The 16,562-nt window shown below is 44.5% G+C and overlaps 1 protein-coding gene across 2 annotated transcripts in view; it reads left to right on the top strand.

Moving 5' to 3' along the window:
• The first annotated feature begins 8,645 nt into the window (after window positions 1–8,645).
• The window catches only part of SND1 (staphylococcal nuclease and tudor domain containing 1), a 412,648-nt gene continuing 404,731 nt past the window's right edge, over window positions 8,646–16,562 (top strand). Inside the window, exon 1 of one of the 2 annotated variants that reach the window (XM_034671485.1) lies at window positions 8,646–8,965. In XM_034671485.1, coding sequence (XP_034527376.1) covers window positions 8,888–8,965 — 78 coding nt within the window. In that variant the 5' untranslated portion in view covers window positions 8,646–8,887. The remainder of the gene's footprint in view (window positions 8,966–16,562) is intronic. The other variant, XM_002913419.4, reaches the window with a different exon arrangement.

Raw genomic sequence — 16,562 nt, forward strand, 5'->3', positions numbered from 1 at the left:
AAAAAAAAAAGAAACAGCCAGCGAGGGAGGGAACACAAGCAGGGGGAGAGGGAGAGGAAGAAATAGGCTCATAGCGGAGGAGCCTGATGTGGGGCTTGATCCCATAACGCCGGGATCATGCCCTGAGCCTAAGGCAGACGCTTAACCGCTGTGCCACCCAGGCGCCCCAGAAAAGGAGTTCTTAGGTTCCATCCTAGCTTGATCATCTCAGTTTGCAGAGAGGAGACAGAAATTCAGAGCAGCATGCTACCCCTGGGATAAAGATGGCATCACTGGCTGGAGCTTTCCTTATGCCTTTTTTCTTAGAGGTTCGAATATAGCAGGGAGGGTCCAAGGTGACAAAACGTGATGTTGGTTAAGATGACGGCTGTAGCAGGAGAAAAATCAATATACAATTATCTAAGGTTATTGAGAACGCAGAGGCAGAGGCATTGATGAATAGCATTTGGGGGAATGGGGTTAAGACTGGTCTTGCCACTAAATGACAAAAGGACAGGGTACAAAGTTCTTTCATTAACTAAAAGTTTTGAAACCATTGCCCAAATAATCTAATAGTTGCATAAATGCATATGACACCTTTATAAATCCTTTACGTTGACTTACTATGTAGAGAGGGCAAATTGGGAAGAGTGCCTGATCTTTCTTAAGTTGATATTAATTTTATTCTAAGTTTCGTAAGGTTTGAGAAATAACGTCTAAGTCTCAAGCACAGGGTAGTTTCTTTTCTTTCTTTTTTTCCAAAGAGGATTTATGTTCTACTTTTAATGTTATACATTTATTTTGTTGTTTCTTCAGTTATTTTTTAAATGATGCCCATGCTGTCATGCATATTAATCAAGTTTGGACTACACGAGGAATATAGAAATCACTTAATTTAAACACTTATATAGAAAATTATGGTATCAGATATTCAAGTTTAGTCAAGATTCAAGTTTAATCAGCTAGACTGGTGCTGTGTAATACATTAGTCACTAGCCTCATGGGGTTGTTTAAACTTAAATTAATTAAAATTAAATAACAAGAAAAATTCAGTCCCTCAGTTGCACTAGCCAAATTTCAAGTGCTCATCAGCCACACGTAGCTGGTGGCTCCGGTGTGGGGCAGAGCACACACGGAGCAGTTCCATCGTCACAGAAAGTTCTTCTGCTCAGGGATGATCTGGACAACTTGGGTTTGTCACCTTTTCTTTTAAGTAAATGTACAGTGAAACTTCATATTAGTCAGTGTGGACAGCCATAACAACATAATACACGGTGGGTGGCTTGAAAACAGAAACGTGTTCTCAGAGCTCTGGAGGCTAGAAGTCCAAGATCAAGGGTTTTTCTGGTGAGAACTCTCTAGCTGGCTTGCAGATGGTCATCTTCTTACTGTGTCCTCACATGGCCTTTCCTCTGTGCATCTGCGGGGAGAAAGAGAGAAAGAGATCTGGTCTCTTTCTCTTCTTATAAGGACACCAATCCTATGAGATGAGGGTCTTACTCTTATGACTTCATTTAGCCTTAATTTCTTCCACAAAGGCCCTGTCTCCAAATACAGTCACAATGGGGGTTTGGGCTTCAACATATGAAAGTGGGGGAGACACAATTCAGTCCACAACAAACTCAAATAAGAAGGAGGAGGAGGAGAAAAGGAAGAGAAGGAGGAAAAGTAGGTCAGGGCCAGATGGTAAGGGCCTCGCATGCTACTCGATGGAGTTGAAACTATCCTGAAACAGAAAGGAAGCTGCTGCAATGTTGAGGAGGGATTCTATGTGACTGAGATTTGCATTTTAGAAAGAACACCAGGTTAAAAGTGTGGAGGATGGTTTGAAGGTGGGGGTGGGTCTGGAAGAATGGAGGCCGGAGTTACACTAGTGCTAAGATTTCTCCCTGGAGGAAGTTTACTAGAGAGTTGAAAACTCTTTCTTTGTCCAGGCTCTAAATCCTACAAGTGCAGGTCTAGAGTGAGGAGGGCATGTTTGGCCACCTTAGAAGCAGGCTAGTGAAATAGTAAAGAGCAAACTACGGTCAGAAAGTTCTGGGTTCAGATTTTTACTCCATCCCTTATTAGTTAGCTATTGACCTACATTTGCCTGCTTAGCTTTTCTAAGCATTACTGTCCTTTGTAGAAAGAGATTGATTATACCCATTTCATAGGGCTGGTCCACAGATTAAATTCTGTAATGCAGAAAAAAGCATTTAGCACAAAATCTGTTAAGTGTACATGTTTAGTGCTCAATATATTTTGGCTATTATTACTACCAGTAATATATTTCTTAAGTTTGCTCTCAAAGTGGGGCACCTGGGTGGCTCCGTTGGCTAGGCATCTGCCTTCTGCTCAGGTCAAGATCTTGGGTCCGGGGATCCAGCCCCAGGTAGTGTTCCCTGATCAGTGGGGAGTCTTCTTCCATCTCTCTCTCTGCCCCTCAGCATCCCCCCTTCCCTGCCCTTCTTGTGCTCTCTCTCTCACTTTCTCTTGCTCTCCCGAATAAAGAAATAAAATCTTTTTTATAAAAAAATTTGCTCTCAGGGGACCTGGGTTGTTCAGTCAGTTAAGGGTCTGCCTTCAGCTCCGGTCATGATCCTAAGGTCCTGGGATCGAGCCCCTTGTCAGGCTCCCTGGTCAGCAGGGAGTCAGATTCTCCCTCTCCCTCTGCTCCTCCCCCAATTCATACTCTTCTCTCTCTCTCAAATAAATATCTTAATAATAAAAAAAAAATTGCTCTCGAAGGAGTACAGGAAGCAAGGTGTTTTGTTTGTTTGTTTAAATGAATCTTGTCCATCTCCAGACTCTGTGTGTGTGTGTGTGTGTGTGTGTGTGTGTGTGTTCTCCACCACACAGGAGTCACCTTTAAGGACTTCAAAGTCTCTCTCTCTTTTTTGTAAGCAGCTCCACTTATTTGAGTAAATAGCTTGTAAATAAATCATTGGTAAACATTACAAAATGAAATACATTTTCAAAATCTTGCCAGTATACATAAAATTCACAAACATACATCCTTTAAAAAGTAAAATTCCGGGCACCCTTGTTATAAAATGCCTGACCCCTGTCTGAGGACAGGGCCACCTAGAGACAACTTATAACAGGTGTGGGTTCTGTGGGGAGGTGGGCGTGAGAGCTCCTGGAGGGAAAGAAGTTTGTACTCTGGCTTCTTAGCCCATCTGCATGCACCTGATTTTGATCCTTCTCCAAGGGGCTGCTATATAACCGAGAGAGACAGCTTAGGCACCCCCAGGCCTGGTCCAAGCAAGGGATTGGGATGTAGAGTTAGGACCAGGAGCCAGAGTTCTTATTATTTCCACTGAGAGAATCCAGAGATGAAATCTCCACCATATTTCCAAACCAGTGAATGCTCCTGTATCAACTTTCTTGAGAGGAGGTGAGGCTTTCTTACCTCTACACCTGCTCAAAGCTCAGTTCAACCCCTCTGGTCTGATGGCACCTGGGCATAGAAGTGACCAGAATCTACTTCTAAGGTGGATCAAAGTCAGTTTCCTTCCTATAAAGGCAAACTGATCATGAGCTTTAGAGTCACAAGAACTGGTGTCAAATCCTTTCTCTGCCACTTACTAGCTCTGTGACCTTCAACAAACATCCTACATGAGTATCCAGCTCCTTGTAGGTAAAATGTGTATGATAATACTCTTCTCTCATTGAGTTATTAACAAATATTGACTGACCAGCTATTTGTGCCAGACATTGGGCTGGGAATTCCACTGTAAATAAATCAGATTGAGTCTGAGGACATTTTAGAGGGCAAAGAGGCGATTATGTTCCAATCTGATAAGTGCTTTGATAGACCAAAAATAGGAGGAAAGAGAACTAAACCTGTCATTCTTCTCAATGCCTTTCAGGGGCGGCACTGTGTTTTCTAAGTGGGAAATTGAAGGATGGGGAGGTGGTAGCCCTGTGAAGTGAGTGAGGGTGGAGAGGAGTACAGAGGGCTGGGAAGAGTGATCCAGGCAGACACAAAGTATGCAAAAAGGCCCGAAGGCAAAGGAGGGTTTCCTAGAGAGATCAAAACCAAGTTCACTTGGCCTGTATAGCTGTTTGAAGGGTAGAACTGTGAGAGGAGATCTGGTGTGAAGAAATCACAGGAGGGAACTGAGGAGAAGAGAAAGTGGCATTAGAAATGTCACTTTGAGGCACTGGGTGGCTCAGTTGGTTTAGTGTCCAATTCTTAACTTTGGCTTGGGTTGTGATCTCAAGGTTGTGCCATCGAGCCCCGAATCAAGCTCTGTATCAAGCCTGCATTGGGCTCCATGCTCAGCAGGGATCTGCTTCTCTCCCTCTCTCTCCCTCTGCTTTGTGCATGTGCTCTCTCTCAAATAAAAGAATAAATCTTTAAAAAAAAAAAAAAGTCACTTTGGCTGCAGTAGGAAGAATGAATGGGGTGTAGGTAAGGGAGGCTGGTGTCAGGGAACTCTATTATAAGTCTATGCAGCAGTCCAAGTAATATTATGCCAAGTTTAAGCAATAGGAGATTTTTAATAATAATCATAAAAAATTTAACACACAGATAATCCAGACAGTGTTCTATGTGTTTTACATATACTAATTCATATAACCCTCAAGACCAGAACAACCCTAGGAAGCAGATCTTATTATCATCTTTATTTTACCGAAGAGACATCCATCGAACAGAGATACTATATACCTTGCTCAAGGTTATGCAGTGTTGGGATGTGAACCCAGGTGGTCTGTTACCAGGGCATGTGTGATTGATTGTGCCCTGTGGCTCTAACAGATTTCAGAGGTTGACTAAGAAGTGGGAAATGAGTAAGAGGCAGAGTCCCTGATGATCTCCAGATTTCTGGCTTGCAGCTGGGTAACTTTTGGTGTCATGATTTGGGCTGTGACACCTACTAGGGAAGAGCAGGTTTGGGAGGAAAGATACGGAGTTCCTTGTGAGACATGTTGGATTTGAATTCCCAAGGTGACAGCCGTGGGCAGATATCCAGAGTATTGTTGAGCATAGGATTTGGAGCTCAAGAGAGAGATTTTAATAGGAGTTATATATCTATATTTGGGAATCCTTAGCATGCAGCCAGGGGAGTGGCTAAGATGTCCTAGGAAGAATGTTTCAAATTAGAAAGGAAGGTGTTTTGAGAAGAACCCAGAGGAGCATCCATATTAAGTGAAAGCAAAAGAAGAGTCATGCACAGTGGAGATAAGGAGGAACAGCTAGGTAGATGGGAGGAATAAAGGAATATGGGAAGGAAGAGGCATTTTGAGGTGCAAATATCATCAAATTTTATAAAGGGCTCAGCAAAGTGAGGTGTGAAAAGTGTCCACTGAATGTAGCGATGAGGAGGTCAGTATTGACCTTGGAGAGAACAGTTTCAATAAATTGGTAAGAGCAATAGAGTGCAGTGTGCTGATGACCGAACTCAGTGTGAGGATGTGGTAGGCAACAAACAAACAGAATTTTCAGCAAGAGGGTTTGCCTGTGGGGGGCGGGGAGGAGAGCTACTAAAAGAGGGATGTGGAATAAAGGAAAGACTTATTTATTTTCACGATGCAAGAAATCTGAAAATATTTAAATGCTAATAAGAAGAATCCAGGATAAACTGAGAAGCTATAAAGACAGGAGAGGGAATTATCTATGAAGAGAGCCCTTGGAGCACCTGGCTGTCTAGTCAGTAGAGCTTGTGACTCTTGATCTTGGGTTCGTGAGTTCAAAGCCTGAGTTAGGTGTGATGACTTAAACATAAAATCTTCAAAAAAAAAAAAAATGGAGAGTCCTTGACAAGGTGGAAAGGGTGGATCCGGAACATAGATGGAGGGGTTAGCCTAAGCAGTAGGAGGATGTTTTTTCTTTGTAGCAAGGGAGAAGACAAGGAATGAGAAGGAAAGGTGAATTTTCAGATTTGGTGGTGGGGAAATGAAGGAAGTTCTTGATGGCTTTTATCATCTCTCCCAAGTAGAAGGTCTATCAGCATTTGAGAGTGTGGGAGCCAGCGGAATTGGTGTTAAAAGAAAAACAGAGGTTTAAAACAGACTGATTTTTATTTTTAATATATAAATTTTTGTATCCTTCCTCTCCCCCCAGGGTCACTGATTTTTAGGGCAGTGAAACTACTCTGTGTGATACCATAATGGTGGATACATGTCATTCATTACACCTTTGTCCACGCCCACAGAATGTACAATTTCAGGAGTGAACCCTAATATAAATTACGGACTTTGGGGGAGGCTATGCATGTGTATGGGCAGGGACTATATGGGAAATCTCCGTACCTTCCCCTCAATATTGCTTTGAACCTAAAACCACTCTAAAAAAATAAAGCTAATTAAACAACAACCACACCTACTGGCCAAAGTGGCTTAGGAAACAGAAGAACTCCAAGCAATGTGTGAGGGCCCATAATTCACGGTGGCACCAACCTGCACAGTTGAGGAGTGTTTTCTCTAGCTAAGTGGTAGATCTGGAGAATGCAGAGAGATCTAGAACTGGAATTTTGACATGTAGTTCCAGTGGAAGACAACAGGGATTAGAGGTGAGGCTACAGAGGAGGGGACAAAAATAAGAGTCTAAGCAAGGATCCAGGAGAAAGCCGAAGGGAACTGATTAGAGATAGAGAGACTCAGGGACTTTGAATTCTATGTAAAGCTGAAGAATAGTGTGTGATTGGCAGCCAGTGATTCTGCCTCCTGGTATTTGTGCCCTGTGTAATCCTCTCCCCTTGAGGGTGGGCCTGACTTTTCTAATGAATAGCATGTGGCCAAAGTGATGGGATGCTACTTCTGAGATTGGGTTCAGAGAGACTGGTTTGCTTGTCCTCTCTTGCTTTCTCATTTGCCTGCTCTGATAGAAACCAGCTACCATCTGAGCTGCCCCACGCAGAGACCCACTAGCAAGGAACTGAGGCCCTCAGTCCGAAGCTCTTGAGGAACTGAATCCTGCCAGTGACGACAGGAGTGAGCTTGGAAGCAGACCCTCCCTGTCAGATCATAGACCCTCACGACACCACAGCTGCCACTGATGCCTTGACTGCAGCTTTCTGAGAGACCTTGAGGTAAAGGCACTCAGCTAAGCCACGCAGAGATTCCTGACAAAAACTGTGAGATAATAGACGCTCAATGCTTAGTACTTAAATTTTGGGGTAAATTGGTAGGCAGCAATGGATAATGAATACAAGGTATAAGAGAAGTAACTGAGTGAGAAGGGAGAAAGGACAGTAATTAAGATCAGAGAATGGGGGGTCTGGAATTTACAAGTTCAGCCACGGAACAGTTGCCATACTTCATCCATACTGAAGAGAGTGGCTAAATTGGCACAGAGGTCAAGTTCCTTGAAGATGAGTCAAGAAGCTGAGACGCCAGGGTATTGGACAAGTCAGGTTCATAAATGTTCAAGTCATTCGGGGCCACTGGGTGGAGAAGTATACACCAGGTGTTGATTTCAACCAATGACAAGGTGGCAGTTGAGGCAGAGAAGACAACAACCTTAATGAGATAGAGGTATAAATCAGGTGGAATGCACCTTCACAAAGGTGTGTGTGTGTGTGTGTGTGTGTGTGTATGTGTTTAAGAGGGTGGCAAATTAATGGAATGCATGGGGCAGCACTAAGTATCTAGGAAGATGCTGACCACCAAAACTTGACCCTGGGATATGTAAAGTGTGGAAGCATAGACAACCTCTGCTCAAAAGAGCTACAGGGGAAATGGTGTCCTCAGTATAGAGCCAGATTTCAAGATTAAGTGGTTTAAAAGAAAGGTCCTTGGCTCCACATAGTGGGCACAGGACAAACATAAATTGTCTCTAAACATTCATTTAAACATTTGTATGCCCTTGCTCTGCACCCCCCCCCCCAATCTCTTTATTCAAAAGAGACTAGGGCCCGGTAAAGGGATGGGATGAGGTGGGTTGGGGGTCACAAGCGGTCTAGGGACTCTCTCCTCCAGGCCCAAGGAGAGGCTGCACCAAGGCTTTCCCTAACTTCATTGGCGAAATTAGAAAGAGCCCGAAAACGAGGGTTATTCTCCCGAGCGCAAACGGCACATCAGCCCTTAAGAGACATTTATTTCTCCCACCAACGAACATTAATCGAAAGCCTCACAAGTGCTAGACACCGGCGACACAAACACGAACGAAATACACTCCGGAATACAGGGAGGGTTCCTGGCCACGTTGCCTGTCAACGCCAACATCCGTAGATTTCACGATGATCAGACTTTTCCAAGTTCTCCCCCACACTTTTAGCTGAGATAAAATGTCAGAATTAGGTGTGCAGCCGGTGCAGAGAGCCTTTCAGTTCTTTGCCTTCACGGCTCCGGATTCCCCAATCCCCACTCCCCAATCCCGGTGCGCCCTCCAGTAACGCTGCAGTCCACGTGGGCTCCCCTGTAGCTCGCGGGGCGGGGCACAATAGGCGGGGCCAGGCCGGCGGGCGAGGCTGGCCCCGCCCCCGGGGCTCCCATGGCCCCCCGCGCCCCACGGCCAGATGCTGACGTGTCCTTTCCTTCCCACTACACCTCCCGACACTACCTACTACGGCTGCCCCGGAAGTCCCGCCCCATACTTAGCCCGTCACTGCAAATCAGCTCTTTCAGCGCTTCCTGGAGCTTTCCTCCCGTTTTGGGACTAAAGGGCGGGCTCCGCGAGCAGGGTGCCTATTGGTTTGAGGTCCGGCGGGCTCTGGGCGCTAATTGGCCGGAGGGCGGTGGCGCTCTGGCACGCTTGCGCGGCGAGTAGAACGTGTGGCGGCGGCGGAGAACGCGTCCCCTCTTTCGCTCCCAGTCCCGCTGCTGCTCTTGTGAGCGCCCGGCGAGTCCGTGCCGTCCGTTGCCCGAAACCCGTCGCTTGCCAGCTCTCTGCCGCGGCGGCTTCCCACCAACACCGACACTCACGTTGACACCTCCAAGCCGGCCCACCGCCTTACTTGCTGCCTTTCCATCTCTACACATGGCCTCCTCCGCGCAGAGCGGCGGCACCTCCGGGGGACCCGCGGTCCCCACCGTGCAGCGGGGCATCGTCAAGATGGTGAGAGCGGGGCCCGGGACACTGACCCCACCGCCCGCCTCCGGGCGGGTTTTGGCGCTGGCTCCTCTTCCCCTTCCGCCAGTCTGCATGGTCTCCCAGATCCCCTTTTCTCTGTCCCTTTCCTTACTTTTCACCCATTCTCGGAATTCCCTTCCTAGACGGAACCCGACACGGAATCCCCTTGGTACTTTGCTTTCCGGACACCCTGGCATTAGGGGTCACAGTGATTTCCGTGGTCGGCGACACTCAGACCTGCTGTTTACCAGGACAGATCGGTCACTTGATTGATTAACGGAGATAAGAAGTTGATATCTGCCCTCCCATCCCCCCGTTCTTCTGTCCATTTTGACATCTGCTGAGCAGTGTGCAGCTTTTCGAGATCCTGACATCCGCTCTTCCCTGAAACTAAGAGCATTTGGCCATCTTGAAGCTTTTCAGTTTCCACTGACGTTCACTTACTCCCAAGTTTTCTCGTTCTTTGGCCCTCATATTCCGTCTTTTTCTCTCCACCTCTTCTGTCAAGTGTGTAGTCCCGAAAGCTCTTAGTATTTGGTCTCCCTCTCCTTTTGACCCTTAAATGCTAGGCCAGTAGGAATTTTAGCGATCGTTATTGTTCCCTCACCTCTTACACATAAGGAGACTGGTTTGAAGAGGGCAGTGACTTGCCTAAGGTCATCACGTGGTGGCTTGGATCGGGGCCAGGACCGGGGCCCAAGTGTTCGGATTCCCAGTCCACGGCCCTAACACTAGATTCTGCCTGATTTTATATCCCCTCACTCCCTACATTTTTGAATTTTGTATTTAAAACCCTGCAAGACTAATTCTAAAAAATTTACCCTCCGGCTCCATGATAATTTTGTAGCATAAATTCTCTTTATCACTTGTCACCTCTGTTCTCCCCCGAACCCTCCCAAATCTTGGAACTTGACGTTTCTTGGTTGTTGACAGATTTTCCAGTTGTGATGACTGCAGACTAATAGACATTCAGACATTTTGGACTTTAATACTGACTTCCTTCTGAAACAGCAAATATCCTTTATGACATTTTCTCTCAAAGTTCCATGGTTTTTTGCAGTTGCACAAAGGTTAAAAAAACATTGTTTTCTTGGCTTATTGTCTGTCAGGGTTAAAATGTTCTTTAGCTTGTGTGTGTGTGTGTGTGTGTGCGTGTGTGTAAATTTTTGAGATTTTTTTTTCTCCAGCCTAATTCTCATGTATTCATTTCTTAGGTAATATTCTGCCACCAGCTGAGATTCCCAGGGTTTTCAGTATTGCTTTTCCCCTTTATGCGTAAATGGAAAGTCAGAATTTATTAGAAGCTGAGTGAGAAGGGAATTTCCAAGGTCCACATATTTTTGCTTCTTTGAATCTTGATCTGTCCCATGAGTAGCTCCTCTTACATTAGTTTTTTTATTTGCACTGATCTTTCCCTTCACCATAAGAACACAGCATCACTTGGCGGTCCGGTGGTGGGATTGGCAGCAATTGAGTGGATCTTTCTGAATTCTTTTCCTTCACTAAGGCTTGAACTTTTCTTAAAGGTCCCTCTCATTTGTGGGGTAAGGGTGGAATGAGGCCGAATATATTTTTGCTTCTGTCAGTGCTAGAGGCCTCCAGGGCGTTTGGAGTCTATGAGGTGACCATGCCCGCGGATAACCCCCATGGATACTGAATATCAACAATCACTTATTTATTAAGGGTCGTGTCTTGTGCTGAGTATTCTGTTTGTATTATTTCATTTATAACACCTAACAAGTAGATAGCATTATTGGTTACAGTTTACAGACGTGTAATCTGAGGTTTAGAAAGAGTAGTTCACGCAAGGACAGGCACTTTTACTGGCAATAAGAGGCAGAGCTGGGACTTGAACCCAGGCCTGTCTGCCACAGCGTGTGCTGCTCCGCTTTGTGCTGTGCTGCTTCTGCCTCCAGGACATGACTTTATAATGTGGAGGGTGGGGCCAGTGATGCATGACCACAAAATTGCAGGAAAGTGAAGCTGACTGTAATCAAGTTGAGGAAAGATTAGATGTTACTCCTTGTCTTATCCTCGAGCTGTTATTGTGGTGAGTGACTTCATTTGGTGCTTATGGTCATTATGTGCATAGGAGTGTGGTGTGGAAGACACGTTTGAATCTGGGAGGAAGATTTTATTTTATTTTATTTTTTTTAAAGATTTTTTTTTAAGATTTTTTAAAAATTTGTTTGACAGAGACAGCCAGTGAGAGAGGGAACAGAAGCAGGGGGAGTGGGAGAGGAAGAAGCAGGCTCCTAGTGGAGGAGCCTGATGTGGGGCTCGATCCCAGAACGCTGGGATCACGCCCTGAGCCGAAGGCAGACGCTTAACGACGACTGTGCCACCCAGGTGCCCCGTGGGAGGAAGATTTTAAAATTCAACCCTCGTGGGGCGCCTGGGTGGCTCAGTCTGCCTTTGGCTCAGGTCGTGATCCCCAGGTCCTGGGATCGAGCCCTGCATCCGGCTCACTGCTCAGCGGGGAGCCTGCCTCTCTCTCTCTCCCTGTGCCTCTCACCCAGCTTTTGCTCTGTCTCTCACTCTTTCTCAAATAAATTAATAAAATCTTAAAAAAAAAAAAAAGGAAAAAAAGAAAATTCAGCCATTGAGTAGTCTATATTGCCGTTCCTTTCTGTGACCAAACTGCAGGGATGGTTGGCTGAGTCGTAGGTGGTGGTTAGGGGAGGGAAGCCAAGTGAACTATAGGGCGACAGGCAGATTTGTGCCAGGAGTAGAAGCCTTGTCTGGAATGAAAAATCGACCACTGGCACATTGCTCTGTGTGAAACTCTTCTGCTAAGCAAAGTTGTATTTTCCTGGAGAGCAATCATTTCCAGTGGTACTAGGAACTGCTTCATGAGAACTCTACAAAGGAAAATGGAGCTCTGTGTGTGATAGGAAAGTGAGAGGGAAATAGTTTGAGAATTAGAGAATAGTTACTGCCTTTGGGAGAGGGGTAGAATCTGGAGCACTGACTAACCAGAGGTATGTTTTTCAAGGGCGCCCTCCATATTTGTCTGGACTCAGGCTGAGCTGCAGGTCTGAAACAGTATAGGGGTGAGCTTTGCTGCAGTGAAGAGGTCCTTCCTCTTTTTTGGGGGGCAAAAATCAGATTATAGAGCCATGGAAGGTGCAAATTTCTTCTGGTCTCTGCCTTCTAATCCTAGTAAGTCCTTCGTTACTTTCTTTTAAGGTTAAAGAAGAAAGAACGGAAGTCAAGTTGTAAAAAAATCTTTGCATTTGACTAGTTTTAAAAAATGATGGTGAAGGTAGAGGCTGTGTCTGCTTTTGAGAGTGGGAGCAAAGGGACAGAAACAGAGTTGGTTCTGGAATGTGTTTAAGGAGGAAGTGGGCAGTAAGTTGACACAAGCATTTTGGAGCTGTTCTGTTACTGAAAAGGCAGTGAGGATGATGGAAAAACTGAAGGTGGATTTATATTTCCTGAGTTGGGATGAGACTGGCAAGTGTGTGGGCAGACAAAATATAACCTGGAAAAGTGAATGTCCCTGTCAAATCAGATAGTATTTTCTCAAAACCCAGAAAGATTCTGACTCTGGATTTTTTTGAATAATTTGCTAGATTTTAGCCGCAACAGATTATTTTCAGCACATGTTAAATAGATGAGGTTGGGAGAAGTTTTGGGGTACTTAGCGTAAAATTTGGTCACTCCACTTAGCAGCTACTTAGAGATGGCTGTTTTCTCTGGTCTTACACACCTGATTTACTTTCTCTTGGGGATAGAGCTGTTTTCTAAGTCTTTTCACTCTTCACTTTCCCATTCTAACTTGGTGTGTTCGTGTGTCTTTTTAAGCAGGAGCCACACGGGTTGCTTTCAGGGCAGCAAAATGAGTCTGCCACAGTTTTTTTTTTTTTTTTTTTTAAAGATTTTATTTATTTATTTGACAGAGATAGAGACAGCCAGCGAGAGAGGGAACACAAGCAGGGGGAGTGGGAGAGGAAGAAGCAGGCTCATAGCATAGGAGCCTGATGTGGGGCTCGATCCCATAACGCCGGGATCACGCCCTGAGCCGAAGGCAGATGCTTAACTGCTGTGCCACCCAGGCACCCCGAGTCTGCCACAGTTCTTGAATCTTTTGTGCTTATCAGAAGGTGCTATGGAAGCAGCATATCTTATCCTGCTTATGGTGTGAAAGGCCAAAGGGAGGACAAGGCCAAATCTCCGTTCATTTCACCCCACCCCATTTAATTGCCTAAAGGAGAAAGGAATCCCTCTGCCAGTCTTCGGTTTTAGGCTGTGAACCGTGTGTGATTCTCACTGGGTGACTAAGGCAGAGGGGCATCAAAAGGAGGAGATGGCCACAGTTTCCTCCTTCAACAGGAATTGTGCTGCCAGGTTGTTCTCAAGTGGGATATCGACTTCCTGGTGAGTAGCTTAGTGGAAATTTCTCCAGTGTGCAGCTTGTAGGAAATGCTACATGTAATTTAGATTATTATAGCTAACTGTTTCTTAGGTTTCTGAACTAAGAAGTATGTGTCTTTCCAGAGTGTAGTGGGGACAAAGAGTAGTAGTCCATTGATCTGCTCCTTCCTACGTGCACTTAGCTCATGCAGACTGAAAGGAAAAAACATCTTTCCTAACCTGCTTAAGATACCTCTTATTCTACTACTACTCTTACTCTACTACTCAGGGACAAGGTAGCTGAATAACAGTATTTTAGTAGAGCCATTTGTGAAGAATTAGGTAGAAGAGGATGGAAGGCTTTTCCCTTTAGTCTTAAAATTGCCCACTTCTCAGCAGCTGAGCATGGTAGCTTTCAATCAAGATTGTAAGTAAAGGAGTACTAAGTTTCTACTGTATCTTAAATGTCTTCTGTCATTTTTTTTTTTTCTGTATGAAAAGAAAGCATCCAGCAGGCTCTAGTCATGCTAACAGTGGCTGCTGCCACGTACTGATGATACAGAATGATGAGCAATCATACTTCCTTTCTTTGTGGAATCAATTTTATTGATCATCTGCTGTGTCAAGCTTTGTGTGGGTATTGGAGACATGGTGGTAAAAAGTAGATCAGATTCCTGCCCTTATGGTTTATGGAGGAGACAGACGATAAAAACGTAAATAAGAAATAAGTATGGTATTACAAGATCTGATTTCTGGGGAATGGGATAGAGTGGTTGAGAGCAAGGGAAGGGGTGCTCCCATAGATACGGTGTTTAGGAAAGGCTTCTCTCAGCACTTGTGCAGAGATCTGACAGACAGCTGAGAACCAGCCATAGGGAACAGCAAGTGCAAAAGCCGTAGGATCCCCACTGATGTTTATCTTCACTGTTTTTATAGTAGCTCTTTAATTCCTTCAAGGTCAGCATTCCACGTAAATGGTAAGGATTTCACCTGAGCTATTAATATGTGTTTTAGGGTGATAGAAGGCAGAATGGCAGTAGAGGTGGTTGCTGTCCTGGTATCCTGGTGAGATCGATAGCCCACATTAACTCAGTGTAAACAGTGGGAAACTGATAAAAAAAAAACTTGCTGTTGGTCATAGTCTTGTTTCTTACAGGGCCAAGACTAAGGTTTTTTTGGCTTCCTGTCAGCCAGTCCTGTGTATTCCTAAGGTCACCACCTTTCAGTGGAGGGTACTTAGCTGAAAAGATAGATGCCAGGAGCTGGCTCAATGAGAGTCAAATAGCATGTAGAGTTTGTCGTTGTTTATACTTCTCTTAGCATTTTATTACTACATGGAATGTTCTGCTGCTCTGGCCTCTGGCAACACTTTTAACCTAGCAAGCTTTAGTGACAGTGATGGTGAAAAGCAAAGTCACATGCTTCAGAGCTCAAACTAATGGTCAGGAAGGAACTAGCTCATGCATAGTGTGGCTTATTAACATGAGGGGAGACTCCTGAGGCTAGGTAGTGTTCAGTGCTGGTAATAAATGAGCAAATGATTTGGTGGAGCCTGTGCCTCAGTTTACTTGGAGTTTGACATTTGGGAAATGAGTGAAGGTTCTAAGGCCTGTTGTGTACTCGATTATGAGTGTAGATTAGCTGTCCAGCTGACAGGTATGGTTCTAGCAGGGGTTACGGTAAATACCCTTTGGAATCTGGTCTTTGGATTTATTTTATTTCATTTCTTTGAGGAATAGCATAGCTAAATATTACAGGAAATTCTTAGCCTTATCCGGGACAAGGCATGAAGTAAAGGGATTCAACTCTCAAGGGGCTTATGTAGTTTTTCCTCTTACTTCTTGTTGGGAAATGGAGAGACACCCAGTTTCTGTTGCTGATTCCTCTCTTGGGAGACTGACATATGCTTTTTGTTTTTACAGTTGAAATTGATGCAGAATCACAGGTTGTGAACATGTGATGCAGATGGAGTGTTGCGGTATTTCACTTATTTTCCCTGAGACTCAGTAGGATAAACTAATGTTTTTCGCACTTAGCTCTAATGTTTAGGAAAAAAAAAACAGTGGTTTCAGTTGGCATTTTTTTAAAATTAGGAAGTAAAACAACTTATAGGTAAAAATCTAATGAAAATTCAGGTGACGTTTTCGGATGTCATTTTTGAGATGTTCAATCTATCCTATAAACTGAGCTTGGCACATTTTCTTTTAATATGCTTATGATGAGTGATTTAAGGCACCATCTCCTCTCTTTATGCCTTAACACATTTTGAGGTGCTTTGATTCTATATGGGAAATAGTCTTCTTGGGATGGTCTTGTAACACCAACCTGTGTAAGAGGAGGAATTGAAAAGATGGGAGAATCTGTGCCTAAAGTTAGTAAACCTGATTTATTAACATTGTCTTTGGGAAGCAGCCTGGAAGAGAAGAGAGATTGGCCTAGGATTCAGGGTATACAGTTCTAGCCCAGATGGTGCTATCCTCCACATGAGTGAAATGGGGTAAGATATTTCACTTCTCAGGCTCTTTCTTTTTTAAATGAAGTGGTAAACTCAGTCTCTAAACTTCTTGCAGCACCAAAGGCTGTGATTGTATAAGAAATCTTATATTGAATGTCTTTTAGGCACGATGAATCAAAACTGAGAAATCTTCCGTATGGTAGGCTTCACTTTGAATTGCTGCTTATCCTGCAATGAAACATGTTTTCTGTTCCCATTGCTTGGGTTTTNTTGGGTTTTTTTTTTTTTTTTTTTTTTTTTTTTTGAGACAGTAGATGAAATGTGAAATGTGGTTTTTGTAGTGTAGGAGATGAGGGAGTTAGAATTTGAATTAGACTAAGTGAATGGGTAGCAGAGTGGGTTGAAGGTGGTGGATAGAAATGAGCTCAGGGGTTCCTGGCTTCAGTAGTGGTATCAGGATAGACTAGTGGGAGTGCTTGTTTGGGACCCAGAGAAACAGGCCAGCAGTGGGCTTTATTTACAGTCTCACCTCTGCTTCAGAATACCCTGCCATTCTCCTGGGGCAACAGGTCTTGACTTGAGAAGGTGGGGCTGAGGAGGGCACTCTGGGAACCTGTAGCTCCTGGGGAGCGTTTGCTCTGGTCCTGGTCTTACTTGGAGGAGTCTGGGGGGCTTGGTAGGGTTCTGAGCTCTGCTTTTTTTTTTTTTTTTTTTTTAAGATTTTTTTTTTTTATTTGACAGAGATAGAGACAGCCAGCGAGAGAGGGAACA

This window comes from Ailuropoda melanoleuca, chromosome 1 (genome assembly GCF_002007445.2).
Source record: "Ailuropoda melanoleuca isolate Jingjing chromosome 1, ASM200744v2, whole genome shotgun sequence".
NCBI lineage: Eukaryota > Metazoa > Chordata > Mammalia > Carnivora > Ursidae > Ailuropoda > Ailuropoda melanoleuca.